Source organism: Panthera pardus, unplaced genomic scaffold (genome assembly GCF_024362965.1).
Source record: "Panthera pardus isolate Hobbes unplaced genomic scaffold, ASM2436296v1 HiC_scaffold_3, whole genome shotgun sequence".
NCBI lineage: Eukaryota > Metazoa > Chordata > Mammalia > Carnivora > Felidae > Panthera > Panthera pardus.
Window position 1 is genome coordinate 37,855,215 of NW_026526876.1, and position 27,108 is coordinate 37,882,322.

Here is a 27,108-nt window from a genome sequence, read left to right on the forward strand (position 1 = left end):
GGGTTCAGGCCCCACATCGGGCTCCGCGCTGACGGTGCAGAGTCTGTTTGGGATTCTCTACCCACCCCCTCCCCGGCCCCTCCCCCCGCCTCGTGCTCGAGCTTTCTCTCTCCCTCTCAAAACAAGTAAACATTTTTAAAAAATTAAAAAAAAAAACACCAAGAATTCTCGTATTTACGTCTTTGCCCTTTCTCGTCCCTCTTTTCCTTCTCCCAGGCCGGATATGTTGCGAGTGGCTCAATTTATTCAAGGCTGAATCGCAGAATGGCGAGGTGGGGTCGGGAGGGAATTTTCAGGATGGCCTGGGGAAAGCAGTGGACCCTTCCCAGGAGGTCCCGGATTCTGACCAGCGGCCATGACCTCACCAGCAGGCCCTGGGTGCTAAGAGAGCGGGCAGCCCCAGCGGGATCACTGTGTTACGCTGGGTTTGTTTTCCCGTGGGTGACCGGTCATATCTGGTCGTCTCCCAAGCCAGGAACTCGTCCTCCTCGACAGCTCCCTCTCCCTCGGCCACCACTCAGCGAGGTGTCAGGACCTGAAAACCTTATCTTACCCAAAGAACTCCTCACCCCCATCTCCCCGCTCTAGACCTACGACGGCCAACGCCCCGGATCCAGTGATCATCTCCTTCATTGTCTCTCTGTCTCCGTGCTTTCCCGCCTTCAATCTTGCCAAACACGTTTTCTTCTAACTGCAAACACCCGCCAACCCGCTCCCGGCAGACGAAGGTGGGTTACACCAAGACCCCTCTGCTCACCTCCAAGCCCACATCTCTAGCCGTGAACTCCAAAGCTCTAGGCCCCTCTCTTGTTCCCCCCTGGACCCTGCTTCGGATTCTGTGTCTCTGTCTCTGTCTCTCTCTCTCTCTCTCTCTGCCCCTCCCTTGCTTGTTCTCTCTCTCCAAAATAAATAAATAGACATAAAAAAAAAAAAAAGAATATGAAATAAACCATGACATCATGAGGCTATCACCTCCTTCTAGAGGCCTTTCCTTGTTTTCCCTCCCAGGATGCAACTCACTCATTCAGCTGGATTAGGCTGTCCTCCTCTGGGTCCCCTCATCCATCCCCCCCGCTGCCCCCACACGTTGCACTGAGCGCCCTGTATCACGTGAGTCCGCCTGTGGCTCCCTAAGACCGTAATCTCCTTGCTAACAAGGCCCAGGAATCAGCATCCTCCTTCGTGGGGTCCAGCCTCCCTTCTGCGAGTCAGTTCCTGTCCCTTGGCTGCTTAATGCCTTCGCAGGCCTTCTGCTGCAATGAGAGTGAAGAACAAAGTTCTTGACTGCGCTCGCAGAAGGTTCTTGAAGGCTTGACCCCCTTCTCCCTCTTGGGCCTCTGTCTGCCCGGTTCCGCCCTGCTGCCCACCGGCCCGCAACAGTTCACGCTGACCTTGCCCACAGTCCTGAGTGTCTGCGCTGTGCTCCTCCCTACACCGCCCTTGACCCCTTGACGTCCCCTCCCGCTCAGGTGCACCTAATTGCACACCTTCTCCGCTAAACTCCGTGAAAATAGGAGCCACGTGAGCGTCGTCATTCTTCCCCCCTCGTGCCCAGCACGGAAGAGACACTCAAGAATCTCAACTACAGGGGCGCCTGGGTGGCTCAAGTCGGTTAAGTGTTCGACTTTGCGCTCCGGCCGTGATCTCACAGGTTCGTGAGTTCGAGCCCCGCATCGGGCTCTGGGCTGACAGCTCGGGGCCTGGAGCCTGCTTCGGATTCTGGGTCTCTGTCTCTGTCTCTCTGCCCCTCCCTTGCTTGTTCTCTCTCTTTCCAAAATAAATAAATAAGTAAACATAAAAAAAGGAATATGAAAGAAATCATGACATCATGAGTTGCCAAGCTCTTTTTGTCCTCAAGCCCTTCTGGGGCGATCTAAAGTGACTAGGGGGAGGACCAAGGGATCGGACACACGACAGAGAAGAAGGACCCCCCCCCCCCCACCCCCTACTCTGGCCGTCAACCCAAACTACTCTGAATAGGAATGCCGGTTTGCGGAAAACAGTAGAGGGGAAGACAGGACGGCCCTGTGGAGGAGTAAATGTCTCTAAGGATTCCCGTCTCGGGTCTCAGGGTGTCGCACGCTCTTCAGACCCCCACCGCACAAGGTGCCAGCTGCTGAGCCAAGGAGGCTCTCCTCAGAGGGTCTCCAGGCGGGACCAGCAGTGACCCAGCAGGTGGAGGAGGGGAGAGTCGAAGGGGTTGGGGAACGGACCCCCAAGTGCACGGCCAGGTGTCTTTACTCATGCTGTGGCCCAGAGACGGTGAAAACTGCCTGGCTCCCTGGGCGTCCGGGGACACTCGCGTCCTGGTGGAGAGTGGGGCTGAGGAGGGACGGACGTTCAGGGCAAGGGGGCCCCAGGGCCGTCAGCTTATCACACAACCCCCTTTCTCCTTGAAGGGATTCTTGTCCTCGGGGACGCCTTTGAGAAGAGGGTCATTTCCTGCTTCAGCCTCCACAAAATCCTTGATTTCCTTTCCCGTCTTGGAAATCTGTGAGGAAACAAAGTGTGGCCCTAGAGCCCTTGTTTGTCTGTCGGGATCCATGATTCGCTCGGTCCAAGAAAACAGGTCCTGGGCAGGGTGGGGACAGAGGCTGCAGAGGAAAAAGACCAAAGGGACAGGCAGGGGCTGGGGGGGGGGTGAGTTCTTGCCTCCGAGGGGCGCTGGCCGGAGCTGGGGAGGCCCGCCAGGCCGCGGGCCTTGCTCCTGGCCACCCCCATGGGGCTGACCCCCAGCCTCCCTCTGCGTCCTACCTCTCCTGCACCATCCACCCCACCGTCTGTCCCTTCTTCCTGGGGTCCCGGCTCCGAAAGGACCGGGCTGTGGTGGAGAAGAGAAGAGGGGCAGGGGAGGGAAGACGAGGCTTACCGGAACTCTTGTGTTCTTCACTTCCTTCTTGAGCTGTTCAACGTTCATCTTCAACAGGTCCTTCTCGCTGAGCTCCTGGGCCATCCTGCCCCCCGGGACACCTGGGTCCCGGAAAGGATTTCGCAGCTGGGATCGCGGTCCCCGTGAGCCCTCTTCCCTGCCCTGCCCTGCCCCTCACCTCAGGCCCTGCGTATTCACACCCTAGACTCCCTCCCACCCCCTCCCCATCTGCAAAATGGGTATAATGATGGTACCCCCCCCTCCTTGTATGATTTTTGCGCGTCCTAGGAAAATAAACGCATCTCAAATATTTTTAACACTCTGGCTGGCGCATAATGAATCGTAAACGCATTTATTATGATGACGATAGTTGCTACAATCAGCACCATCACGACAGGGTCATCGGGAAGGCCTGCCAGGTGCCTCACTTGAATAATTCTAAGACTAAAGCCCAGCCCAGCGCAACCTCAGCCCCTCTCACCTGCCCGGAAAGAATGTGCACTTCAAGTCCCCGACTCAGACAAGACGGTGTTTGAGCTTCCCCCGCTTATCAGCTGGAAGTCTTCAGATAAAGCAGATGGTCTGGAAGCCAAAACCTCTGATGCCTAAGCTGATCAGGGGCTCAGGGTTCTAAGCCCATCCACTGGCCTGAGCCTCCAAGCCCTCACTGCCCCTGGAGCAGATACCCTGCCCCGTGCACCGACCCTGGTCCCTTAGTGACCCTCCTGGCTTACAGCCAGTCCTCACCCTCCGGCCCAACACACTCCCCTCCCCGTGTCTTCTCTCCCAAGCCCTCCCCTCCCCTCCCTCTGAGCCTCCTCTGAGCCTTTTCCTCTCGGTGAAGCAAGTCCTAGACCAGCTCCTAACGTCCCTCACCCAAGAAACGGTGGTGTCTCCCCCTGGAGCCCTGCGATGACACCTCACAAGTTCCTTGCAGCTCGTCCAGTCCTTCCTTTGCTTACTGCAAACAACAGACTCCTCACTTAGGAGGCTGTGCCTGCCAGCACTTGGGGCCACGGCCACCTCTAACGTCCGGGTCCGTGCTTCTTGGCCTTCACGTGTCCCTCTGAGCCCTGAGTGCGGGTCTCCCTCTCCAATCGCTGAGCACGGGGCCCACATCCCGATATTTCTCTCGGCCTCCTTCCTGAACCACCTAAGGGCTATGCTGTTTCGTAGATCCTGAGCTCCGGCTCAGGCCAACACCTGTCCCACGACAAAGGGACCCTGTCGAGAAGCAGATGCCGGAGACACCAATATGGCCAGTAAGGGATCCTCTTCTTCTCCTCCCTCTGGGTTGACACAAGGGACGCTGGAAGGGGCTGGGAGGAGGCTGGAGTCCACCCTGACTACCCCCCCCACCGGCTCCAGATGCCGAGCCCCACCCCCAGCTGCGAGTGCTAAGAATTTAAGGGCAGGCCAGGGCCCTGCAGGCCTCCAGTCCAACCACCCTGTCCACGCAGGATGGAAAGCACGCACCTCTTGAGACCAGCTCGCTGCTCTGTCCGCCGATGCTTCCTGAAATCCACAGGCTAATCTGGATCTTACACCTGGTGCTTCTCAAAGCCAACTCCTTCCTGTTGTCTAATCGGAGTCCCTCCCACGTCATCTCGTCTTACCTCCATCAGGCACAGGGCATGGGCCCCAGGTCTCCTTCACACATAAGCCTTCAGAGGCTTGGGAACGGTGCTCAGGGGGCCTCTGGCTGTGTCTTCCCCGTGTCTGAGCCGACTCCTCTTGTGCTGGCTGTGTTCCACTGTTGCTCAACACCCTACGGCCCCCAGCGCGACTGGTCTCCATAGCCTCACCACCCTCCACTCCCCAGGCCCTTGGTGACTCATCCCTGAGCTTCCCAAGGAAACCCCCACCCTCTGCCCTTTCCTCCCCTTCCATGAGTGGAAAATCCACCTCCACTCCCCAATCCCCCCAGAGCAGGCCAGCCCCCTTCCTCCTCCGTCTCCCACCCCACCCCCACCCCCCACCCGCCTAGCAGTTTCCTCTCCAGGCCCAGGGAGCAATCACAGCGCCCCGACCTTGGCTTCCTCTGCTGGGAGGGATTGGGGGGCTGGGCTCCCAGAGGGGCCCCTGGCTTCCCCCTTCCTCTGGGCAGGGGGCAGAGAGTCTCAGGCCCAGGGAACAGGGACTCACTTCCTCTTGTCCCGGAATGAGCCCGCCTGCCCTTTGCAAGCAGGTTTGGGTCTCTCACGCAGAGGAAACCAAAAGCGGTGGGGGGGGGGGGGGGGAAGGGAGAGCGACCAATCAAGCACAGGGTGAGGCGCAAAACCGGCCGGCTCCCAGGGGAGCCAGCCAGAGGCTGGGGGGCCATGGCCGAGCTACAGCAACTGCAGGAACTTGAGATCCCCACGGGCCGGGAGGCCCTGCGGGGCAACCACAGCGCCCTGCTGCGTGTCGCCGATTACTGCGTGGACAACTACGTGCAGGTAGGCAGACGGGGCACAGGCCCCGAGGGGCCCGGAGCCCAACTCCAAGGCAGGACCACGGGAGCCATTCTGACAGGTGCTGGTGCGTCCTGGGCCCCGGCTGGGAAATACTCCACCCCAGGCCCCGGCTTCTTTCCAGGCCCCCGAAACTTCAGCCCTGGTGCTGTGCTACCCAGCCCATGCCCACCCCCCCCCCCAGGTCCCTCCTCTCTCCGGGAGCCTCAGAGACGCCCCGGGACAGGCCACTCGTCTCCTTCCTGGGTCCCGCTCGCACCCAGAGGCCCAAAGCCGCGTCCACATGCAAATGCTGCCGTCGTCCTTCCTTTCGCAGGCTGTCTCCAGGTGAGACCTCAGAACTCTCCAAACAGTGAACTTGAGAGAGACCGGGGAGAGAAGCCTCTCCCCGGTATCTGAGTGAGAGGAGACAGACCTCAAGACCAGGCTGGGTTAAAGAGACGGGGTCTGACGCAGAGGCAGGGGAAGGACAACGTGATGGCTGGGAGCCGTCTCCCAGCAAAAGACGACCATCGTGGCGTTTTAGAACAGTTCCTTACATTGTATAGTTGTTCCAAGACCCTCAACGTAGATTCGTGGATCGAGGGAAGAGGGCCGAGGGAAACTTGGCAATGACTGAGCACCTCTGTGTTTTCATTAATGCTCGTAAGCACCTTATGAGACAAGTAGCGTCATTCCTCTTTCGTAGGTGAAGAGCCAGCAGCTCAGGGAGGCAAGGTGATTTGTCCAGGGTCACACAGCTCGGATGTGACAGAGCTCGGCCTCGGCCTCCCGACTTCTGAAACCGGGCTCTCTCCTTTCCCCCTTTCCCCTTCCCTGACATGCCCTATGAGGCAAAGCCAGCTCATTCGCACTGGAAGGCCCGGGGACCTCCCGGCGGGGTCGAAGTGTTGGAAAAAAAAAAAAAAAATGAAAGTAGCAAGTGCTTGGGGGAAAATGGCAGATTAAAGAGGGTCAATGATAATAGCAGTTAAAACGCTCTGCACCCTTCCTTTGCGCAGGCATGTGGCCCGCATGGCCTCTGTGGGTCCTCACCCCCCCGTCCTGAGAGGGGAGAGGGGCTCTCACTTTACAGCCAGGAGGCTGAGCCTCAGAAAGCCGAGCTCGCTTTCCCGAGGTCTCCAAGCCGGTGGCCGAATCCGGATGCGAACCCAGAACTCTGACTCCAGAGCCCATCCCCAAACCTCTAGGTGAATGTGCGACCCTGAGAAATAATCGGTTTGCGGAGATGTTGAGTGACCCGTTTGTGGAGGACACGGACCGTGTGGCTCGGAAGGCAGCCGGGTTCTCGTGGTGCTGGAGGGCATTCTCTTCTGGACGAGGGCAGAAGGAGTTCTGTCCGTGGCCTCTGTGCACCCCCAGGCCCTTTCAGATGGGTTCTCGTTTCTATTCACCACGCGCACAGGGGATTTAGGGGTCACCGAGACCCGAGTCCCAATTTTTTTCTTTTCTTTTTTTAGTGTTTATTCATTTTTGAGAGACAGAGAGACACAGGGCATGAGTGGGGGGAGGGGCAGAGAGCGAGGGAGACACAGAATCCGAAGCAGGCTCCAGGCTCTGAGCCGTCAGCACAGAGCCCGACGCGGGGCTCGAACTCACCAACCTCGAGATCATGCCCTGAGCTGAAGTTGGGCGCTCAACCGCCTGAGCCACCCAGGCGCCCCGACCTGAGTCCGGTTTCTAACTCCGCCGCCTACCAGAGGCAGGACCCGTGGCAAGATACCCTCTGATTCTCACCCCTTTCTTCGGGAAGGTCACACGGGTTCAGTTGTGATCATGGTCAAAGCAGGTAGCCTGGCACCTGGCCCTTAGTGGGGGCGGGGGGTGATAAATGGAAACGATTACCATTGCTGCCATCATCATCATTCATCGGAACGATGAAAGGCACAGGCAGATAATGAAAGTCAATTCCAGCGAGGTGAAGCGGCCCTTGTAAAAATACCGAGGGCATCGAGAGCCCTGACCCAGGTCAGAGACCCCGGACCCCTGCTTCCTTCACTAACTAGTTGACCTCGGTTACCTTACCCGGCCTCTTTGAGCATCTCCGTCTGGGGAGCAAATGCCTATGAGGGGCTTGGGCAACTTCTCAGAACTGCTCTTTTTTTTTTTTTAACATTTATTTATTTTTGAGACAGAGAGAGACAGAGCATGAACGGGGGAGGGGCCGAGAGAGAGGGAGACACAGAATTGGAAGCAGGCTCCAGGCTCCGAGCCATCAGCCCAGAGCCTGACGCGGGGCTCGAACTCACGGACCGCGAGATCGTGACCTGAGCTGAAGTCGGACGCTCAACCGACTGAGCCACCCAGGCGCCCCTCAGAAGTGCTCTTTTTTTTTTTTTTCCAACTTTTTTAAATTTTATTTTTGGGACAGAGAGAGACAGAGCATGAACAGGGGAGGGGCAGAGAGAGAGGGAGACACAGAATCAGAAACAGGCTCCAGGCTCCGAGCCATCAGCCCAGAGCCCAACGCGGGGCTCGAACCCACAGACCGCGAGATCGTGACCTGGCTGAAGTCGGACGCTTAACCGACTGCGCCACCCAGGCGCCCCTCAGAAGTGCTCTTAAACCAGGCCTGGTTCCCATGCCCTCGGGCCTCCCCACCGCCCCCTCCCTCAGCCCCAAGGCCCCAACCAGGTGTCAGGAAACCCGTGGGGAATGGGGGAGGGCAGGCTGGGGTCAACTGCAGAGTTCTCGGTCAGAGTCCACTGAGTTTACAGACAAGGTAATTTGCATCATGAATAAGCAGCGGGCCATGAAGGTGGATCTCACACCTGCGTACCTCCAGGCCCGACTGTGGGCCAAGCCCAAACCAGGGGTCAGCAGGTATCCAGGCCCCAGCCTCCCAGAGCTGGGCCCAAGCAGACACTGTGCTATCTGGGCTAACCGTTCCACACATCGGTCCTAGCAGGGGACCTGGGGGGGAGGAATCTGGGTGGGGACCAAGGAGGAGTCGTCATTGCCCCATTCTGGGCCTTTGTGTCCTCACCTGTTAAAGAAAGGTCTTGAACTAGAAACTAGACCTGCTATCCTTTCTGGTTTAAACACCCCAGGTTGATTTCAGGTTGATTTCTTCGCCTTTTCAAGGCTCTTGGTTACATACGCTGATGAGGTATAAACTCTGGGCAAATGAGTATCTAGCTGCTGGAACAGAAAGGCAGGGAAGGGCCGCCCACAAGGATCTGGGCCTGCCCTTTGACTCCAGCCTGGCTCAGGCCACCCCGGAGGCGTCCTGCTCTAATGGGTTCTACGCCTTCTCTCCGCCGTCGGGCCCTGAGGAGCACGCAAGGGCCTTTAGCAAGGGGGCAGCATGGTGCAGCCTTGTCCGTCAGTGCTCGGGCCTGGCCCAGACTTGCCCTGGACTCACCCCTACCCCCTAGAGAGGGGGACAGGCTAAATCACAGCAGTGTCATGATCTGACCTGAGATGAGGAAGCTGCGTGGGGAACCAAGTAACCAGAGAAGTTTTGCTCCAGTGCCCGTGGTCTGACTGGGCACTGAAAACAAAACAAAACAAGCAAGACAAAACAAACAAACAAACAAGCAAAACCCTCTTCTGTCTTCGGCCATTCCCTGCCCACCGTTCCACGGCTGACTGTCAGTATGACTCCGGCCAGCACCTGGCACAGCGCCTGCCATGCACTAAGGAGATGCCCAGAAAGTGTTTGGGGTCACAATTCATTACTTAACTCACAAACGCGTATTTATTAAATCTCGTCTGTGCGTTGGGCACTATTCCGGGGTAGGGTACAGAATAAAACAGACAGGCTCTCTGCCTTCACCGTGCTTACGTGTTAGTGTATGGGAGGGCGGATGGGAGGGGGAGCCAGGTAATAAAGTAAATAGATCAATCATTTCTGACAGTGCTAGGTGCTATGAGGAAAAGGCTACAGGGGAAACAGGGAAGAGAGCCAATACAGAAATAGGCTAGGAGAATCTTAAGGTGGTAACAAAATATGTCTCTAAGGAGCTGAGACTTAACAACAAGGGTCCTGGAAATAAGTACAGTAAGTGCAAAGGCCCTGAGGTAGAAACAATCTTAGCTTGATCAGGAACAGGAACCTAATGGCCAATGTGCATGGAGGGGGGCGGTGCGTGAGAGGGGGTGGCAAGGGATGAGGGGGGACAGAAAAGCAGAGCCCACCCTGTGGGGCTCTATATAGGCCATGGTTGGAAGTCTAGATTTACCGGATTATCAGTGTATTGTTCCCAATACTCTGAGGGAATGAATGAATGAAGTCACTCGTCTCTGGGCCTCAGTTTCCTTGTCTATAAAATGGACTAGGTCACTGGTTCCCAAACACCACCCCGCGGACTGGAGAAAAACAAGAAACCCGAGAGTCACCTGGGGAGCTTTTAAAGGCACAGACTCATTGACCGCATTTCCAGGGCTTCTGGTTAGAACGGCTGGGATTGGGGCACCCGGGTGGCTCAGTCGGTTAAGCTTCCCACTTCGGCTCAGGTCATGATCTCACGGTTTGTGGGTTCGAGCCCCGCGTCGGGCTCTGGGCTGACAGCTCGGAGCCTGGAGGCTGCTTCGGATTCTGCGTCTCCCTCTCTCTCTGCCCCTCCCTGTCTCTCACATTCTGTCTCTCTCTCTCTTTCAAAAAGAAAGAAAGGAAGGTCTGGGGTGGGGCCTGATGTCAGTTGGTTGCTTCTTAAGTTTGAGACCGTCTCTTCCAGCCAGTACTAGCCTCCCCTTTCCTTTCTCCATTTCCCCCTTTATCCCCAAAGGTCCTCAGGAGGTGGTGGGGTCCATCTTCAGCCCGTCTCTTCCAGGAGGGATATCTTTCCCTCCCCTTGCACCCATTCCTCAGGGCTGCACGTTCGCTCCCCTAATGTCCCCGAGCCCCTCTTCCTACACCATCATTCTTACGGAAACCACGGCAAACCTCCAGCGTTCCCGCTTTCTCCCAGTTCAGCCCCCACATTCCCTCCACCCTCTCCCACCCTACCCGCCCAGCCAAGGATCCAGCGGAATCCTTGGGCTGGCCTCAGACCGGGGCCGTGTGTGTTTCAGGCCACAGACAAGCGGAGGGCGCTGGAGGAGACCATGGCCTTCACCACCCAGGCTCTGGCCAGTGTGGCCTATCAAGTAGGCAACCTGGCCGGACACACTCTGCGGATGCTGGACCTACAGGCGGCCTCCCTGCGGCAGGTCGAAGCCCGTGTGAACACGCTGGGCCAGGTAAGGGGCGTTTCGGAGGGCCTCTTGCACCGGCCCCCCATTCTTCAGCCCCACCCTGCTCGGCCACTTCCTCTGGCGAATGTTTTTTCTCGCCTTCCTCCAAATGCCTTCCTCCACCACAGAAGCCTGGCGCTTCCCAAGCATTTTGAGCCTCCTCCTCTCTGGTTATGTCTCCGTGCTGGGCCTTGCCGCCCTCCCAGACTAGGAACTCCTTGAAGGCAGAGCCTTTTCCTGCTCTGAATTCTCGCCGGCGCCGTAGGCAGCAGGCCTGACCAACCCCGGTTGGCCGTACAGGACAAGAAAGAGGAAGAGGGGCCTTGTTTGCATCTCGACCCCGGGGTGGTAACGGGCTAAGTTGTCCTAGACCCGAAGTGTTTGCTGGGCAAGGCCGTCTTCAGCCCTGAAGACAATGCCACCACGAGACAGTGGCCCCCCGCCCATCTAGCACACTCACCCTCCTCCTTCCTTCCTGGATCCCTGGCGGAGGAATTGCCCCATCAACAACACGCTCAGATCCACTGGCACATCAGCCTGGCTTGCCCATCACCCACGTGTTCGCGGCGGGGTGTGTCTTTTCCTCTCCCCCCCCCCCCCCCCCCCCCGCGGACCGGAGTTCCCACCCTCTGGATGCTGTGAGTTGCCCCACAGAACATTCCAAGAGGAAGCGAATTCACTTATCCGTCCCCCCAAGAGAGTCAGCTGATACAGCCTCGATTCTCCGCCCCCTCCACGTGGGCCACACCGTCCACCTCCGCTACCGAGCCAACCCGGGGCTCCGGTCTCCTCCCAGCATCTGCAGGGATGCCGGGTTTTCTCTTTTCCGCTGGATCCTGCTCCAGCTAATAATAACCCTCATGCTCTTCCAGCAGGAAGTCTCTCCAAAGTGGCTCCTTCCTCCCCTGGCAACTCTTTTCCCAAATGCTGCGTGGCCTGGGGGGGGGGAGAAAATGTACTCTTTCTCTGGATCTCTCGGCCTCCCATGGTCCCCACCCCCACCCCAAGTCTCTAGCCTCCTCCTCCCTTCAGAGGAAGGGCACTGGGGCGGAGGCCACCTCCCCCCTCTGTCACCTCAACCCCTGTCGTGGCAGATGGTGAGTATGCATATGGAGAAGGTGGCCCGAAGGGAGATCGGCACCTTAGCCACTGTCCAGCGGCTGCCCCCTGGCCAGAAAGTCATCGCCCCCGACAGCCTCCCTCCCCTCACGCCTTACTACCGGAGACCTCTCAACTTTGGCTGCCTGGATGACATTGGCCATGGGATCAAGGTAGAGAGAGGGCCCCTCCTCTTCCCCACAACCCACCCTCTCCTGTTCCGTGTCTCCCTTCTCCCCGGGCCCCCAGTTCTCTTCCACGACCATGTTCTTGTCCCAACCCGCAGCCCTTTTTCTCCCCTCACTCTCTGAAGCCATCACCTTAGACGGACCCTTACTCTCCGAGCCCCCTCCCCCTCCTTCCCGGCCCCTCCCTCCATGGCCGCCTTTAACCCTGTCCCCAGATGGTCTGCTGAGGGTGGGGTCCGAGCAACCCCCTTCCGTGGGGGCTGGGTGGGTGTGAAGGGGAAGAGGGGAAGGGAGGATGTCAGGGGCGTGCATGAGAATCGTTCCCCAGCCACACACAGAGAACAGCAACTTCCTCTGTCTGGAGGTTTGAGGTCACCGTGCAGAGCACTCACCCCGGGGGCTGCTGTGGGGGTGGGAAGGGGCAGGGATGTGGCCACTCAGAGGGGACCTGCGAAGCCAGGGGAGCACGGCCACTGACATTTTCTGCTTAGCTCATCTCCTGGGAGGGGGGAGAACACACACGGTCCATTTCGTCAACATGCCAGGCCAGCTTAAGGCTCCCCTGGATCTAAAGGACCTCTCAACACCCTTAACGGCCCGTCTCCCCCAAAAGGGGTCTCGAGAGGGCACTCCCTCCTCCAGCCACCAGGCCTCCCCACCAGTGAGCTCTCCTCATTGTCCAGCTCCGATTCTTTCTTTGCGCCTCAGCTCGGGTCCTTTTTGTCTCGTGCCTGGCGGAGTACAGCAGAGGGCAGCTATCCCCAGGTCCGCGGACTTGGCGACACCCCACCAGTAACGTGTGGGCTCGCCCTTGCCCTGTGTGCACTTTAAACGCCCTGCCCCTCTCTGTCCTGAGCTGCCCAAAGCCAGCTCTGCAGGCCCATCCAAATGACGGGTGGGACATTGCTAAGTGTGATGGTCCCCTCCGCCCCCACCCCACCTCCTGAGCCCCGCGCGCGCGCGCCTGCCGGGTTAGGATCTATCAGAATTAGAGACCACCAAGCTGGCCACGGAGATGCTTTGGGGAGCGAGGTGCGAGGTGCGGATGCTAGGCTGGGTGGAGGAAGTGGCCGTCAGACCGCGTCTGCTCAGGCTTCCGTCGGGCCTGCGGCCCCGGACTAGAGGCCTGGGGCCCAGGCAACAGCGAGCCGGGCGTGGGGGTGGGGGGGGGGGGGGTGAGGGGGTGGGAGAGGGGGCTGGGAAGTGGAAGTGGGAACTTGCTGTGAATGCGCTCTCCCTCCCAGTTCTCGGTGCCTCTCCCTCATTTCCTTTCTGGGACCAGGGAGGGTACTGGGGAGGGGTTCCCATAGACGTCAGCCCTGTCCCCTGCTTCCTCCTCCCCTCCTCCCCCCCCCCCCGCCCCCCCGCAGGATCTGAGCACGCAGCTGTCGCGGACGGGGACCCTCTCTCGAAAGAGCATCAAGGCGCCTGCGACGCCCGCCTCCGCCACCCTGGGGTGAGGCCTCGCCATCCTCAAACTTCCTCCTCCGCCAGCTGCCCCCCTCCTCCTCCCCGTACCCGACCCCCGCTCGCCCCGGAAGCCTTCCCGGCTCCCCTGACGGCACCCCTCCCCTCCGCCGCCAGGAGGCCACCGCGGATCCCGGAGCCGGTGCAGCTCCCTGTGGTGCCCGACGGCAAGCTCTCCGCCGCCTCGTCTGCCTCTTCCCTGGCCTCTGCAGGGTGAGCCCCACAAGTCCAAGTGAGGGGGTTGAGGGGGCCCCCTACCGGTTGTCAGGGGGACTACTAGGGTCCAGAGGACTCTCATCACAGGCCCCGGGGCTAACGACTGGAGGGGCGGGGCCAGCTGGGGGATGCTGTTAGGGGAGGTGTCCCCCAACCTAGCCGAGCCCCGCTTTCTCTGGACTTCAGCAGCGCCGAAGGTGTGGGTGGGGTGTCCGCGACCAAGGAGCAGGCAGCACCCCCACCCCCACCTCTCCCCAGCCCCGTGGCTCCACCTCCTCCACCGGCCACCACGGAAGTCTTCCTGCCGCCCCCTCCGCTGGAGGAAGTGTCCCTGCCCCTGCTGGGTAAGGAGCCCCGCTCTCTCCTGGCTCCACCGTCGGGGGCGGGGTGGGGGGGGGTCTCTTCTCACCTCCTAACACCCCACCCCACCCCACCCCTATCCCTCTGCCTGGAATTGGCTCGCCTCAACCCAGCGCCTGCTTTCTACCGGGCTCTGTGTTCAAGCTCCCCCTCCATTTTCTCGCTTGACCTTAACAGCCCTACGAGGGTGTTCACACTCTGACTTAACAGGTGCAGTCGGGGCTGACAGGTTAAATTAAGTCGCTTGCCCCAGGGTCACCCAGCTCAGTGGCAGAGCTACACTGCTCAGTATTTTTGTGTTTGCTGAGCGCCGACTGCATTCTAGAGACCCGGTGGGGGGGACCGTGGTGGTGGAAGGCTGCAGAAAGATGACCTCCGATGGGTAGATCCTGGAGCCTTGCTTCCGAACAGTGAAGTTTTCTGGGGCCAGTGGAGGGGGTTCCCGGTGCATATTTGCAGGCTTTCTGCTTTCCCCTCCCAGCACCAGAGCTGCCCCTGGACCTGCCCCCTCCTCCACCCCTGGACGTCCATGAGCTGGGACTGCCACATCTGCCTCCACCAGGCTTCGGGCCAGAGGAGCCTAGCTGGGTCCCTGCCGCATACCTGGAGAAAGGTACCTGACTCCCGGGACTAGGGATCCCCCCACCCCTAATACTCTAGAATCTTCAAGGGTGTGAGCCTGCTACACACACACACACACACACACACACACACACACACACACACACCCTATTTTCTGATGAGCTGACCGAACGTTCACCCAGGAGTGGTGAACCAAGCTGGACAGACAGGCAGCTGGCCCGGCACTGAATAGTAATCCGGCTGGGGAGGGGTCCCAAGAGTTTTGGAGAAGACACTCCCCCCCCCCCGCCCCCATCCCACTCCCTGCAGCCGCCTCCCCTAGACGTTGCCTGGAATCCCGTCCAGGGGCCCCTGCACCCCCCATGGTAAGGCAAGAGGCGCATCTCACAGCACCCTCTCCTCCCGCCCTGCAGTGGTGACGCTGTACCCATACACCCGCCAGAAGGACAACGAACTCTCCTTCTCTAAGGGCACCGTCATCTGCATCACACGCCGCTACTCCGATGGCTGGTGTGAGGGCGTCAGCTCGGAGGGGACTGGATTCTTCCCAGGGAACTACGTGGAGCCCAGCTGCTGACAGCCTGGGGCTTTCTGAGCTCCCGCCCGCCCGGAGCACTGCGCTGCGAGCCTCTTGAGCTCCAGTGCAAAGTCAGCTCCAGAGTCAAGGCGGGACCCGGCCTGCCCACCTGTGAGCTGTGCCCGCCCCTTCCCCCTCCTTTCGGTGGTGGGAAGGGGTCCTGGGGAGAGAAGGGATGTATCCGAAGGCCTGCCGCAGACAGGAAAGAACCGGAAGCCAAGGACTTTGGTGATCTTGTCCACAGAAGACCTACCCCTCCATGCAGCACTGAGTGCCAACTTTGAATAAAACTCTGATGACCTCCTGGTGATTGCCCCGCAGGGCTGGGGGGCCAGAGAGGAGGGAGTTAAAGGCTCCTGCTCATTACTGAGCCCCCACTCTGCTGCCGCTGGCAGCAGTCTGTCCCCGTCTCTTCCGTCCTCGTGAGGTGGCCCCTACGCCAGCCCCCTGGTGCCCCCTCTGCATTGACTGAATCTCCTTTTTTGGCCCGTTGCTCGCTGTGTTACTGTTCGGGTTGGGCTGCCCGAGCCGGGCGCTCTTCCCAGAGTGGGGACCAATTCCCCCGCTGACGTGGGGCTCTCTGGGAGCAGGGGTCGCCTCACCCTCACCCTCCGGACACCGGCGCGAGAGACCTCAGTCAGCTCTTTGCCCTTCACCTCCTTTATAGCGGTAGAACACCAAAGAGGGAGGAGGGGCTTGGCTTTCGCTGGCTCTGCTTGAAAACATCATGGCTTTCTGTTCCATACGGGAGGAGGGGGGCGCAGAGGGCTCAGCCCGCGGGGCGACTTTGGTAAAGTCCCTGGTCTTTTGCTGCATAGACGAGGCTGGGGTGAGAGGAGGAGACACCGTCGCGCGCGGCGAGGTCCCTGGCTGGAAGGACCCGAGCCGGACTGTGCGCTACCTCGTTCCACCACCAGGAGGCGACTGTTCCCTCCGGCTTTTTTTTTTTTTTTTTTTTCCTTCCCCCTTTGGGGAGGCTGGCAGGGCGGGCGCGGGAAGGGGGGCAAAAAGGAAAAAGGGTGTAGTGTGGGGACGCAATAGGTGAAGCGAGATCTAGGCCTGAGGCCCTCGGCAGAGGGCTTCCTCTCTCCCCGCCGGGACTGCGGCGCGGCCGGGAGGATTTCGGGACCGGGGTCCCCTTGACAGAAGACTGGGGGAGAGGGAAGGTTTCGCGGCCCAAGGCAGCAGTGAAAGCAGTGGGAGATATTCCTTTCCCCCACCCCGCCAGGGAACCCCTGCCTCTCCGTTCGGAGGGCGAGGTCTTTTTGGAAAACACGGCTGCCTTCCAGGCATGCGCACCACCCCGGTGGGGGGCCAGACTCCAGAATTTAACATTGCAGTGGAACTGGGTCGGGGCGGGGGCGGCCGAGCCGGGTTAACTGCATAGATAGGGACGGCTCCGAACTCTCCCCCGGCCCCCAGGTGGACGAGCCCGGAGTTCCCGAAATTCCCGGAGGGACATACCAAAGCGAAAGGGAAAAGGGAGTAGGAAAACTAGGTTTTGTACTTCCCGATCTCCCCGCCCCCACCCCGCCCCCTTCTCCGCCCGGGCGCCCCCTGCAGGCCGCGGTCCTCAGCACGTCTTCAGCACCTGTTGGAGGTGGAGGCGCACGTCGGTGGCCGTCTCCCAGGGCACCACGCCGGCGCGGAAGGCGCTGGGCTCGGCCTTCTGCGCCTCTTGGATCAGGCGGTGCATGGGGTAGCCGCGGCGCGGGAAGGCCACGTCGCCGCCCGCCAGCAGCCCCATGGGGCAGAAGTCGTTGGCGCCGTCGCCCACGTAGAAGAGGCGCTCGAAGTGCACGCCGTCGTGGGCCCGCTCGCGCAGGTAGTCGCTGAGCACCTTGTGCTTGCACATGTTGGCGGGGCAGCGCGCGCAGCTGTGCGTGTGGAAGGGCCGCAGCGCCAGCAGCCCCCGCGCGTCGGGCCCCGACGGGTTGCTGAGGATGCGGCGGAACAGGCCGTGGTGGCCGGCGGCGCGCAGCGCGCTCTCCACGCCGAAGGTGTTGGCATCCGAGATGAGAATGACCTCGAAGCAGGAGCCCTGCTTGGCCACAAACTGCAGCAGGTCGCTCATGCCGGGCGACAGGGGCAGGGCCTCGTAGATGGCGCGCAGGTCCCGCGGCCGCACGCCCTGCTCGCCCAGGTACTGGAAGACGCGCTGCATGTATTCGTTGTAGAAACCCTCGCGGTAGGTGGCCCGCAGGCTCTCGGGCAGCCGCTGGCCCGGCGCGGCGCGCACGATCGAGTCGTCGCTGTTTTCGTCCACGATCGTCTCGTCGAAGTCGAAGGTCAGGAGGAAGCGCGGCGCGCCCTGCGCCGCCATCCCGCCGTCCTGGGAGCAGGGGGGAGAGGAGCAGGAGGAGGAGGAGGAGGGAGCAAGCGAGAGGGGGCGCGGCGCGAGCCGGCCGGGGAGAGGCTGGTTAGCGGGCCACGGCCAGAGGCGCTGGCACATCCAAGACCTGAGGAGGACCCAAGGCTGGTTAAGCTGGGCGGAGTCCCCAACGCCGCCGCCCTCTCCCCAGCCTTCCCTGCCCACCCCGTCGGCACCTCTCTGCGAACTGTGCCGGGCGTCTGGCCTCAGAAGACCATCCTCCTCCGGACCCCAGGAGGGCGTCCTTGGCACCTGTCTCTGCTACTCTCATCTGGGGCCACTGAGACTTAACGGGGTCAGCTTAAAAGAGGGGAAGAGCAGCTTCCAACGGGTCACTCCTTTGGGGAGGTTTCTGGACGAGGCCGTTCTGGAGGCTCCCAGGGACCCCGGTTGGTGGTGTGGAGTCCTCTCCGCACCCTTCTTCCCTGACAAACACAGGCAAGGGAGGCTGGGCGCTCATCCCACTGAAGCAGCCTCCTCCTTCCCTTTTTGGGCCGTGCCCCCTCGATGGGACTGTGGACAATAAGGAGCCAGGCGCCAGGGAACACTGTTGGTATCATCCAAGGCATGTGGATTGCGAATGCCAGGTCCTTGAGCCTCGATAGGAGCTAAGGGCTGCCAGAGAACTGAAGTTTAGCTCTTGGAATAACCAGGCCGGCGAGGTGACCCAGGACGGCTCTCTGGGCGCTGTGGCTAGCGGGGGTCCAAGGATGGGACACTGCTTCTCCAGGGAGTTTCTAGGGCCCTGTGCTGACAGCTCATCGTCACTAATCACTTGCCAATTCCCTGGGAGGAACACGTCAGCGGGTGGGGTTTCTGCCAGAGTCCGAAGGAAGTGGGCACCAAGAGAAGCAGTGGGGCCTGGGGAGGTAGGAGCTTCCCGAGCCAGGCTGCGACATACCTGGGAGACAGGTGAGGGAGAGGAAAGAGAGCAGCGTGGCTGAAAAGGCAGAGGGGAAGGGGAAGGGGGCGGGCGCCTGGCAGGGAAGGAGAAGGCTAGGAGGAGGTCGTGCCAGGGGAGCCTAGAGGCGGACCGGACAGGGAGACAGAGTGGGGATGGGGGCTCCAGGAAGTGGGGGCCTCGGGCCAGCGTCCCCCACCTCCAGAGGACATGGGAGAGGATAGGGGACAACAGGGCATGTGTGAGGCACAAAGAAAGGCAAGCAGATGGAGACCGCAGAAGCCCTCAGAGGCCTGTCCCCGCCACCTTGCCTGCCCGCCGCGGTACATGACCGGGTGGCAGAGAGCAAATCGCGTGCAGCTTCAGAATATCCTCCACGCTGCCTTTCTCCCGCCTGGCCTCCCACCCCAGTTAGTCCAGACGGGCCCACTCTTCCTTCTGGTTTCTTCCTAAGTCGCTCTCTGATATTCCTGTGATGCTTCTGGCCCGGCCCGCCTTGTGAAACAGAAGTCCAAGGTCTCAGTTTCGGAGCTGGGATGTGAACCTAGCTCTCTGCCTCCCTAATAGAACTGTCCCTTTGAACTCGTCCCTGGGGTCACCCTCTGGTCTCACTGACTTCCATCTGGGAGTCTCAGGGGCCCCGGATCCCTGGAGTTGACGATGTAAATAAAGCCTCAGGCCCCCACACCTGGGATGGAAATTTCCAGGGATTAGTGGAGGCCCAGGAGAGACGAGGATAGGCCAGAAAGGGGCTGGATAGGGCTGCTTCCACCGCAGCAGGGGAAGGGGGCTGAGGCCTCATCCTGAGAAATCCCCAGAGGGACCCACTTACCCTAGACAGGCATCGGAGGCCAGCAACTGGAAAACACCCACTCATCGTTGGTACATAACCCTGGGCACCGCCTGCAGGGACTCTGTGGGGCCTCCAGCCGTCGTCCAGAGCTCCTGACAACCACACAAGGTCTGTTGGAGGGTGCCCGCAGCTAGCTTTGTTTCCACCATGAATGATGGCCTGCTTCCGTCTCCTCTGCTGAGGATGAACCACCCCCAGGGGCTCTGTAAAAACCCCTCAAATAGACACAGTTCTCCCAGGCGGCCAAGCCCTTGCGAGACATCGTCTTCACAACCCCCCCGGCAACATTCGAGAGGTTAAAGGTGACACTATCGGAGACCCAGAGAGAGGTTAACCGACATAAAGGTCACTCACTGTAAGTGGCAAAGACAGATCGCGAAACGAGAACTTGGTGTCTGAGGTGAACGTGCCCCAGGCTGTGCTGTTTCCACGGGGAGCCTGGTTCACGAACTGCTGGCCACAGCCTTGCGTGCTCTCTGCCCTTAAAGGGGGAGGGGCAGGTGACCAGGCTCATTGTACCACAGGTGGCCGGGGGTGGGGGCAACAGGACCCCTGGGCATCACAGGTGATCAGAGACTGGCCTCCCTGGTGCCTTCAGAGCTTGGCAATCGGCCGGGAGTCAGTTTGGAATTTCTGCGGGGCTTTGCTGTGTGGCTCTGGGGACACGGTTTAGCTTTGTGGGGGTTTCACCAACTCGGCTACAGAGGATGCCACCTACAGCTCCCACTGCCTCCCCATGCCCCATCCCTCCGCTCTGCCCCTGGGGTTGAATGAGCGACTAGAAGAAGCTGGGCCAGATCTGGAAAAATATTGAGAACCCACGACTAGCCGCGCAAAAGAACAAGTGTCTGGCTGGTTGCTGCCCTCTGGTGGTGACAGCGGATGACACTGGAAACCCCTGACTTTGTCAAGGTGACACTCACCCCAGATCATCCCAGAACATCAGGGAGAACCTCTTGCCCCCAAGACAGAGACTGGGACATCCCAGCAACAGGACACAGGTCAGAGGGACAGGCCGTATCACCTCGAGCCACCCCAATCCCACCCCCCCATTCCTGAACCATACGTGCACTGAGCCCTTATGACAGGGATGGATGTGGGTCTCAGCCTTTCCCTTAAGAACTTTTAATCTAGGAATTGGGAAAGGCAGCCGAAGCCGAATGGGGCAGGGGGCAAAAAAGGGAAGCAGTTGGGGGGGAGGGATCAAGAAGATGGGGGGGGGAAAGGGGAGGGAGGCATGGGGACGTTGGAATGGCATGTTTTGGAGGATGGGAGGGGTGTCCCCAGGCCCTATCTGGAGGGAGTTCCAACCTTCCAGAAGCCTGCCTGATATCCTGTGTCCGTCCCCAGGCCTAGTGCATTGTAGGAGAAAGGTCAAGGGATACCCCTCCCGTGGTAGAAACAAGCAGGGTCAGACACAGACACGTGCCGCGCCGGGCTCGGGGAGACAAGTGAGCGGGAAATACAAAGATACAAAGAGAACACAGGCCACTCAAGCAGAGAGCAACTTTCATCCCATAGAAAAGGGTCTCCTTGTGTCGGTTGCCCCTTGTTTCTCTTTCTTCAAAAAAAAAAAAAAATTTGGTAGAATATTCTACCGATTTTCAGTTGTGTACAAAACTTATGCATCAGAGCAAACGATACATTTCATCTATTCAGGGAAAATGAGTTGAATATTTACTGTTTGGTGAACTGCCTCTGTTTCTTTTCGTTCCCCAGAGCAGAAAGCCAGGCATCCTGGGTTTCTTCCCCCGGAAACTGAGCAGGGCCAGGCAGCCACCCCCCCCAACCCCCAGCCCTTACCCCCACAGCAAGCAGAGGGTCCCAGGCCCTCCTGGGATCTCATTCTCATGACGTTCAAAAAGCGAACTCACCTCTGGCAGCTTTGTCCTAAGTGACCAAATTCTTTCGTGGTCACCAAAAAGAGTCCCTCAGAGAAAAGGGAGACGGGGTCTCTGAGCTTCTCCAGATGGCTAGAGCAGAGAGAGGAGAGAGGGGGTTTCGTTAAGGGTGGCAGGGGGTCCACATTCTAGTCCCCTCGAAAAGCGGCGCCTGCCTACCCGATTCCGTATCAGATCGCCGGATTCCTCCTTGCTCCCTCCTGCCTTTTACAACAAATGCTTATAGATGACATTTGTGGGAATGGGGTGGCAGATGGGGCAGGGAAACAGGCCCCTCTTTGGCATGGGCCCTAAGTTTGAAAGTCCCCTCTTAATGAATGGGTGGAGCTCACAGGACAGGCTTTGGGGACAGTTTCCCCCAGGAAATGTGCCGGAGAGGGATGGGGGTGGGGAGTGAGGACCCTGGAGATATCATAGTGACAAGCCCCCTGCCCAAGACCGAACCTTCTGGTATCAATCACTAGGAACTGGATGTCACAACTAAGCTGAGGTTTTCTCCCTTTCCCGGGCAGTATTCCCAACGTCACCATGGTCTCTTCCTTCTCGCTACCACCAGCAGCAAATAGGAAAAAACCCGAGGCCCAGAGAGGTCAAGCTAACATCCTGGAGGTCGCACAGCGTCAGATTCAGGATTAGAACTTAGGAGTCCCTGGTGGCTCTTGGGACAGCGGCAGCCAGAGAGCGTCCCCTATCGCCCCGGAGACCCCCTTGAGCTGTGAGCTTACTGTTCTGACTAGCTGGCGTGATGACCTGTAGCCCCGGTGTCGGTGCAGAAGCTGAGACCAGGAGCCTCCTCTGGGCTCACCCTGCCTGGGTGGACAAGCTGGAAGGGGATCCTCAGTGGACAGGGAGGTGGCAGCTGCCGGTGGAGTGGGGGGAGAGATATTTTTAGAGGTGGCTGGAAAGCAGGCACTCTGGCACACCCCCAGCTGGCGGGTGCTTCGCTCCAATGCGGGGCGGGGGGGGGGGTGCGCAGCTCGGGGAGCCCAGGGGGGCTCGTGGGTGGCGGGGAGCAAGGGGGGGGCACAGATTCCTTCGCTTTGCCCGAGTAGGGGACAGAGGGCTACCCGGGCACGAGGTTCCCGGGGTAGCAGGAAGAAGGAGGACTCATTTCTCCGCTCCAGGGGCTCCCCCCACTGACACGCGTGAAGGAGCGCCCTCAAACTCCACACAGCCCCCACCCCGCACTGGGACCCCAGCCCTCCCCTATACCTCCGGGAGCGCAGGACTCACGCGGGGAGCGGCGGCGGCAGAGGTCTGTCCCGGCTTAGTTTGGAGTGCAAAGAGTGGGGGAGAGGGGCTAGCTGAGGTATCTGGGCGCAGGATGGGCTAAGGGGTGCTTACGGGAATTGGAGGGGACGCGGTGTCTTGTCCACCCCCGGATTTCTGGGCTCCGGCTCACGAGTCCCTCCAGTCCCGAGGGGCCGTGGATGATGTGCGTCTGGGCCGTCCCCTCCACCTGCCCCCCATCTCCCCCCCCCCCCCCACGGGCTGCCGCCGCGTCCCCTTTAAATGCCCGGGAGCCGGAGCCCGAGCCGCGGCTGGCGCTGCGGCTGCCGCAGCACCCGGGCCCACCGCAGTCCCCTCGCGTCACAAGCGACTGTCCAATCACAGCGGTGCCGGCGCACATCAAAGGGGCGGGCCGCCCGCGGGCCACGCCTCCCGGCTGCCCGGGAGGCTCCCGGAGCCGGAGCGAAGGTGGGATTGCGCGCAGGGCGGGGAGAGGGCAGGGGAGAGGGCAGGGGAGGCGGGACGGAGCGCGTCCCTCCCGAGGAGCGTGGGTGGGGGACACCCTCGCTGGAGCGGCTGCGGGGGTCTACGTGCAGCCCCGCCCGTACACCCAGAAGTGTCAGGGCTGTGCCTCCAGGGCGCTGAGCCCTGAGCTTTGCAGAAATGCACCCCCACGCCCAGCCCTCGTTCCCTTCTTCTCTCCGAAGCCTGGCGGTAGGTACGGCTTGACCCAGCCCGGGGAAAGCAGTTCCTCTCCCACGTGCGCGTCGCTCTGTCCTCCGCGCGCGGAGTCCCAGCACCTCGCCTCTTGGGACCCTTCCCCCGTTACAGGTTACGGGGGATGGCCGGGAGAGAGACTCTCCCACTCCCCCTACCCCATAAACCCTGATTTAAGGACCCAACTGTTTGCCCTTTGCAAGTGATGTTGTAAATAAAAAAACCCGCTTTCGAGAGTCCGTGCCTAGCCACGCTCCCCTGCTCCCCTACCCCCGACTGCCCTGCAGCCGGATGGTTGAAGAGAAGATTCTGTTTTGAGAGCAGAGAGCTGAAACTTGTATATACTGAGAACGTGCTCTGAACCAGACGCTGTACTAGGTCGCTGCACTTACGGTTGAATATTCACAACAGGGGAAATTATTTGCCCCGGTTCAGACCCAGGCACACCTGGCTCATGGGGTCACAAAGGAAATGTGTGGATGCAGAGATTAGGCGCTGCCTGGGTCTAACCGCCCCCCCTCCCCCACCCCCACCCCGCCCCTGCTCCACTCCTCCAAGAGAGCCAGCAGATGCAAAGGCCCTGTGTGATGTGGCATCCGATGGCGCTGGAAACCAGAGAGGGAATGCGGGTCAGCAAGGAATTACCCTGTGTCGGGGGGGGGGGGGGGGGGGGGGGAAGGGGGGGGAGCTGGGGGGTACATGAAAGAAGCGGACAGATGTGTGCCATGTTTCCACATACACAAAGGAGAACGAATGCTTTACAGCTGCTTAAAACCCTCGACAGTGACTTCTAGTGTCCCAACTCTGTCCCTGGCTTGCTCATGCCTCTGTCCTCACTGCCCACCCTTTCTTCCAGCACTCCGGCACACCTGATCTTTCCTGGGGACCTCTGTCCTCAAGTACGCTCCTGCCCCATTTGCTGGGCAAGTCCAGCCTCTCCTGGAGCTCCTTCTGGAGCTCCTTCTTTTTTTTTTTTTTTTTTTAATGTTTGTTTATTTTTGAGAGTGAGAGAAAGCGTGGCGGGGGGGGGGGGGGTGGGCAGAGAGAGAGAGGGAGACAGAGAATGACGGGAAGCAGGCTCTGTGAGGACAGCAGACAGCCTGATGCGGGGCTCGAACTCACGAACCGTGAGATCACGACCTGCACCCATGTCAGGCGCTCAAATGACTGAGCCACCCAGGCGCCCCCTGAAGCTCCTCCTGAAACTGACTTGTGTGCTTCCAGAACTTGTGGTTAATGCCGTCAGTATGTTTCCATGTGTCAGTTGGTGTGATCCTCACCACTCTGTGAAACCGCTCCTTTCGCTGTAGGGAGATCAAGGCAGGAAGAGTGGAGCTGACCCAGCCGGGGAACGCTGGAGGTGGTCTTCCAGCCTGGTTGTCTCAACCATTACCCCACACCTTCTGGCCTGTAAGCAACAGGAAGGCGGAGACCACATTTGTATTATTGGTTCTACCTAGTGCCTCGTTTGTGTCTGCTCCATTGTTGAATCTCCTCGCTACCAAGTCCCTCCAGTATCATCCCCATTTCACAACGGGGAAATTGACACTCAGAGAGGTCAAATGGCTTGCCCAGGGTCACATGCCCCAAGGAGGTACCGATTCAAACCCTGATCCTGATGTAATTAACAGCCCTCTCAGCTATTTCCAGATTCACTGCTGGGGCTGGGGCTGGGGCTGGGGGTGGGGTGGGCAGGTAACTTTTCTGGCGCTGCCTAAGCGAGTTCTTACTGCCCACCTCTGCCTGCCAAGCCACGGGAGCACCAAAACTCACAGGAGCCACGTGCAAGGCGCCTTTGTGGAATAAATCTAGAAACTCCCAGTTCCCCCTACACGGAACTTTTCCGGACACAATCCTGCCTCTCTTAAACTTTGCCCCCTCGTTGTGCCAATGAACACAGTTGGGCGATTGGACAAGCCTCCTCCCGTGGGATTCACCTTAGAACTCTCCGGTCAGTCAATCTGGCAGAGAGAGCTTGTGGGGACAGGGGACTCTGGTGAACCCTGATTCAGGTGGCCAGGTACGGGGCTTTCCAGGTGGCCTTCACAAAGAGGGTGTGACTCTTTTTTTTTGTTTTTTTTTTTTTTTCTTAATTCAAACTCTTGTGTCTTTCAAACTCTCGTGTCTGACTTGCAATAGGTCTCTTCCAGGGAGCTGAAGAGGGCGTGACTCTCGCCTCAGGTTTTGGTGTCACAGCCAGAGAGGCCAGGAATCCAGGACCAGGGACTCCAGCTCTGCAATAGACCTGGTGGGGGGAGGGGCCAGGGCTAGAGGGAGGGGCCGATCCTACACTCCACCTGCGGGAAGGAGGATTTTGTGCTGGGCACGGTAATCAATCCCCACAACAACCCTGGCAAGATGGGTTTTTAATATTCTCCGTAATACAAGTGAAAAAGCGGAAGCTTGGGGACATTAAGAAAGCGCCTTGCCCAAGGACGCTGTGTGGCAAGTGGCGGTCAGCCCAGATGTTCAGGTCTGCACTTCTCTGTAGAAGGCGGAGGGCCTTCAGTGACCTGGCACCGGACGCAGGTGGGCTTAGCGCAAGAGGCCCCCGGGAGCGCCCCCTTCAGGCAGTTCTGCGAGTTCTGTTGTGGGTCCCTTGGGTCTAAGGCGTTGTGCTGGGGGGGGGGGGGGGGGGGCTTAGGGACCAGAGCCGAATACATCCTCTTTCAGGTCTCTTGTCTTCTTCCTAGCCAGCAATCACTAGCATTGATGGAGCGCTCGCTGTGCGCCAAGCGGTGTTCTAGAAGCCTCAGGTCTCTTCCTGCTCGCATCAACCTAGGACCTGTTAGCCCGGCCATTTTACAGACGGAGACAAATGAGGCACAGAGTGGTATGTAATTTGTCGAAGGTCACAGAGCTAGGCAGTGGCGAAAGCAGGATTTGAGCTCAGGCAGTCAGCTGCAGGGTTCCTTTTTTTTTTTTTAAGTTAGTTAATTAATTAATTTGTTTGTTTGTTTAGAGAGGGGAGGGCAAGGCAGAGAGAGAGAGAGTGAGAACGGGGCTCCGTCTCATGAACAGTGAGATCACGACCTAAACTGAAATTGAGTCCAATGCTCAACCGACTGAGCCACCCAGGCGCTCCCCGTGGGTGCTTGCATTCATTCCGCGAGTATTAACTGTACCAGGCACTGGGAGATCAGACACTGAGGAGACATGGACCCTGCCCTCAAGGAGCTTACAGTCGAGAGAGGAGACGGAGACCAGCCAACAGGCCTTCCCGAAAGAGTGGCGGAGAACAGATCTGTTCTACCTGTGACCACCAGGGTGATTCTGTCGCGGACTTCAGCAGGTAAAGCAGCTGGGACCTGAGGTGCCTCCGGGAGAAGGAGGAGACTCATAATCCAGGGCTCAGTTCCCCCAGGGGTGCCCCCTTCTGACCACTCTCCTTCCCTGTCCCACCCCAACTCCTGCCCTTGCTGTGGCTGCTGGCTTCCCCTCCTGTCTTTCCCCACGTCCCCCTCCCCAAGCAGCCTGGAGACACTCCAGGGCAACCTTCTCCCCACCCCAGGCAGTCCCTCTCCCACAACAGACTCACCCCTACAGGGCTGTTCCCTGTCCCCGCTCAGTAAGCAGCGAGGATAGGGCATCAGGAGACAGTGAGAGTGCAAACACCCATTCTGCTACCTGGGACACACACACAGCAGGTGGAGTGAGAGAGTAACCCCCCAGGGTCCCCTCTGGGCCAGGAAGTCCTTGCAGTCTGACTCAAATCCCACCTGCTAGGGCACTTCCTCTCATTTGGCCTCTAAGACACCTTCCCTCGGGGTAACGGCTATCGGAGACTTGAAATACGCCACTCCAATTCCTTCATTTTTGCAAATGTCACATTAAAGTGAACAAGGTGATTTCGCCTCTGCCTGCTTCACGTCCTTGGTTACTTCTTGCATCCTTGTCCCCCTCCCTCTGTGTAATAACCTTCTTTTGGACTTACAAATGTGCTACCGCAGGCCCTTTGCACTTGCTGTAGCCTCTTTCCAGAGGACTTCCTAGCCCATTGATGGGCTCCCACTGAGTTCAGGGCTCAGCTCATCTGTCACCTCTTTTTTTTTTTTTTATTTAATTTTTCTTTTTAACGTTTATTTATTTTTGAGACAGAGAGAGACAGAGCATGAACGGGGGAGGGGCAGAGAGAGAGGGAGACACA

The 27,108-nt window shown here is 59.4% G+C and overlaps 3 protein-coding genes across 15 annotated transcripts; 1 reads left to right on the forward strand and 2 right to left on the reverse strand.

Annotated features, from left to right (window-relative positions):
- Positions 1–1,801: 1,801 nt before the first annotated feature.
- Positions 1,802–5,102, reverse strand: GNGT2 (G protein subunit gamma transducin 2). Of its 3 annotated transcripts, XM_019415860.2 has the most exons (6): positions 4,900–5,063; positions 4,346–4,637; positions 3,746–3,830; positions 3,351–3,451; positions 2,870–2,970; positions 1,802–2,491 (listed from the first exon to the last, which is right to left on the reverse strand). In XM_019415860.2, exons 5-6 carry the CDS (start codon positions 2,951–2,953, stop codon positions 2,366–2,368), a joined length of 210 nt encoding a protein of 69 aa, XP_019271405.1. In that variant the 5' UTR covers positions 2,954–2,970; positions 3,351–3,451; positions 3,746–3,830; positions 4,346–4,637; positions 4,900–5,063; the 3' UTR covers positions 1,802–2,365. The 3 variants fall into 3 exon arrangements, with proteins under 3 accessions (XP_019271405.1, XP_019271406.1, XP_019271404.1); XM_019415861.2 differs by lacking the exon at positions 3,746–3,830 and having other exon boundaries at positions 5,015–5,102; XM_019415859.2 differs by lacking the exon at positions 3,746–3,830.
- Position 5,103: 1 nt separating this feature from the next.
- ABI3 (ABI family member 3) lies at positions 5,104–15,339 on the forward strand. Of its 2 annotated transcripts, none has more exons than XM_053892359.1 (8): positions 5,104–5,307; positions 10,339–10,506; positions 11,595–11,771; positions 13,157–13,242; positions 13,371–13,466; positions 13,659–13,813; positions 14,311–14,442; positions 14,825–15,339. In XM_053892359.1, exons 1-8 carry the CDS (start codon positions 5,191–5,193, stop codon positions 14,986–14,988), a joined length of 1,095 nt encoding a protein of 364 aa, XP_053748334.1. In that variant the 5' UTR covers positions 5,104–5,190; the 3' UTR covers positions 14,989–15,339. The 2 variants fall into 2 exon arrangements, with proteins under 2 accessions (XP_053748334.1, XP_053748333.1); XM_053892358.1 differs by having other exon boundaries at positions 5,106–5,307; positions 13,656–13,813.
- A 293-nt stretch (positions 15,340–15,632) lies between these two features.
- PHOSPHO1 (phosphoethanolamine/phosphocholine phosphatase 1) lies at positions 15,633–22,504 on the reverse strand. Of its 10 annotated transcripts, none has more exons than XM_053892361.1 (6): positions 22,359–22,503; positions 21,740–21,873; positions 20,988–21,086; positions 19,093–19,223; positions 17,536–18,260; positions 15,633–17,447 (listed from the first exon to the last, which is right to left on the reverse strand). In XM_053892361.1, exons 5-6 carry the CDS (start codon positions 17,628–17,630, stop codon positions 16,562–16,564), a joined length of 981 nt encoding a protein of 326 aa, XP_053748336.1. In that variant the 5' UTR covers positions 17,631–18,260; positions 19,093–19,223; positions 20,988–21,086; positions 21,740–21,873; positions 22,359–22,503; the 3' UTR covers positions 15,633–16,561. The 10 variants fall into 10 exon arrangements, with proteins under 10 accessions (XP_053748336.1, XP_053748337.1, XP_053748335.1 ...); XM_053892362.1 differs by having other exon boundaries at positions 19,093–19,205; positions 22,248–22,503; XM_053892360.1 differs by having other exon boundaries at positions 22,248–22,503.
- Positions 22,505–27,108: the final 4,604 nt, after the last annotated feature.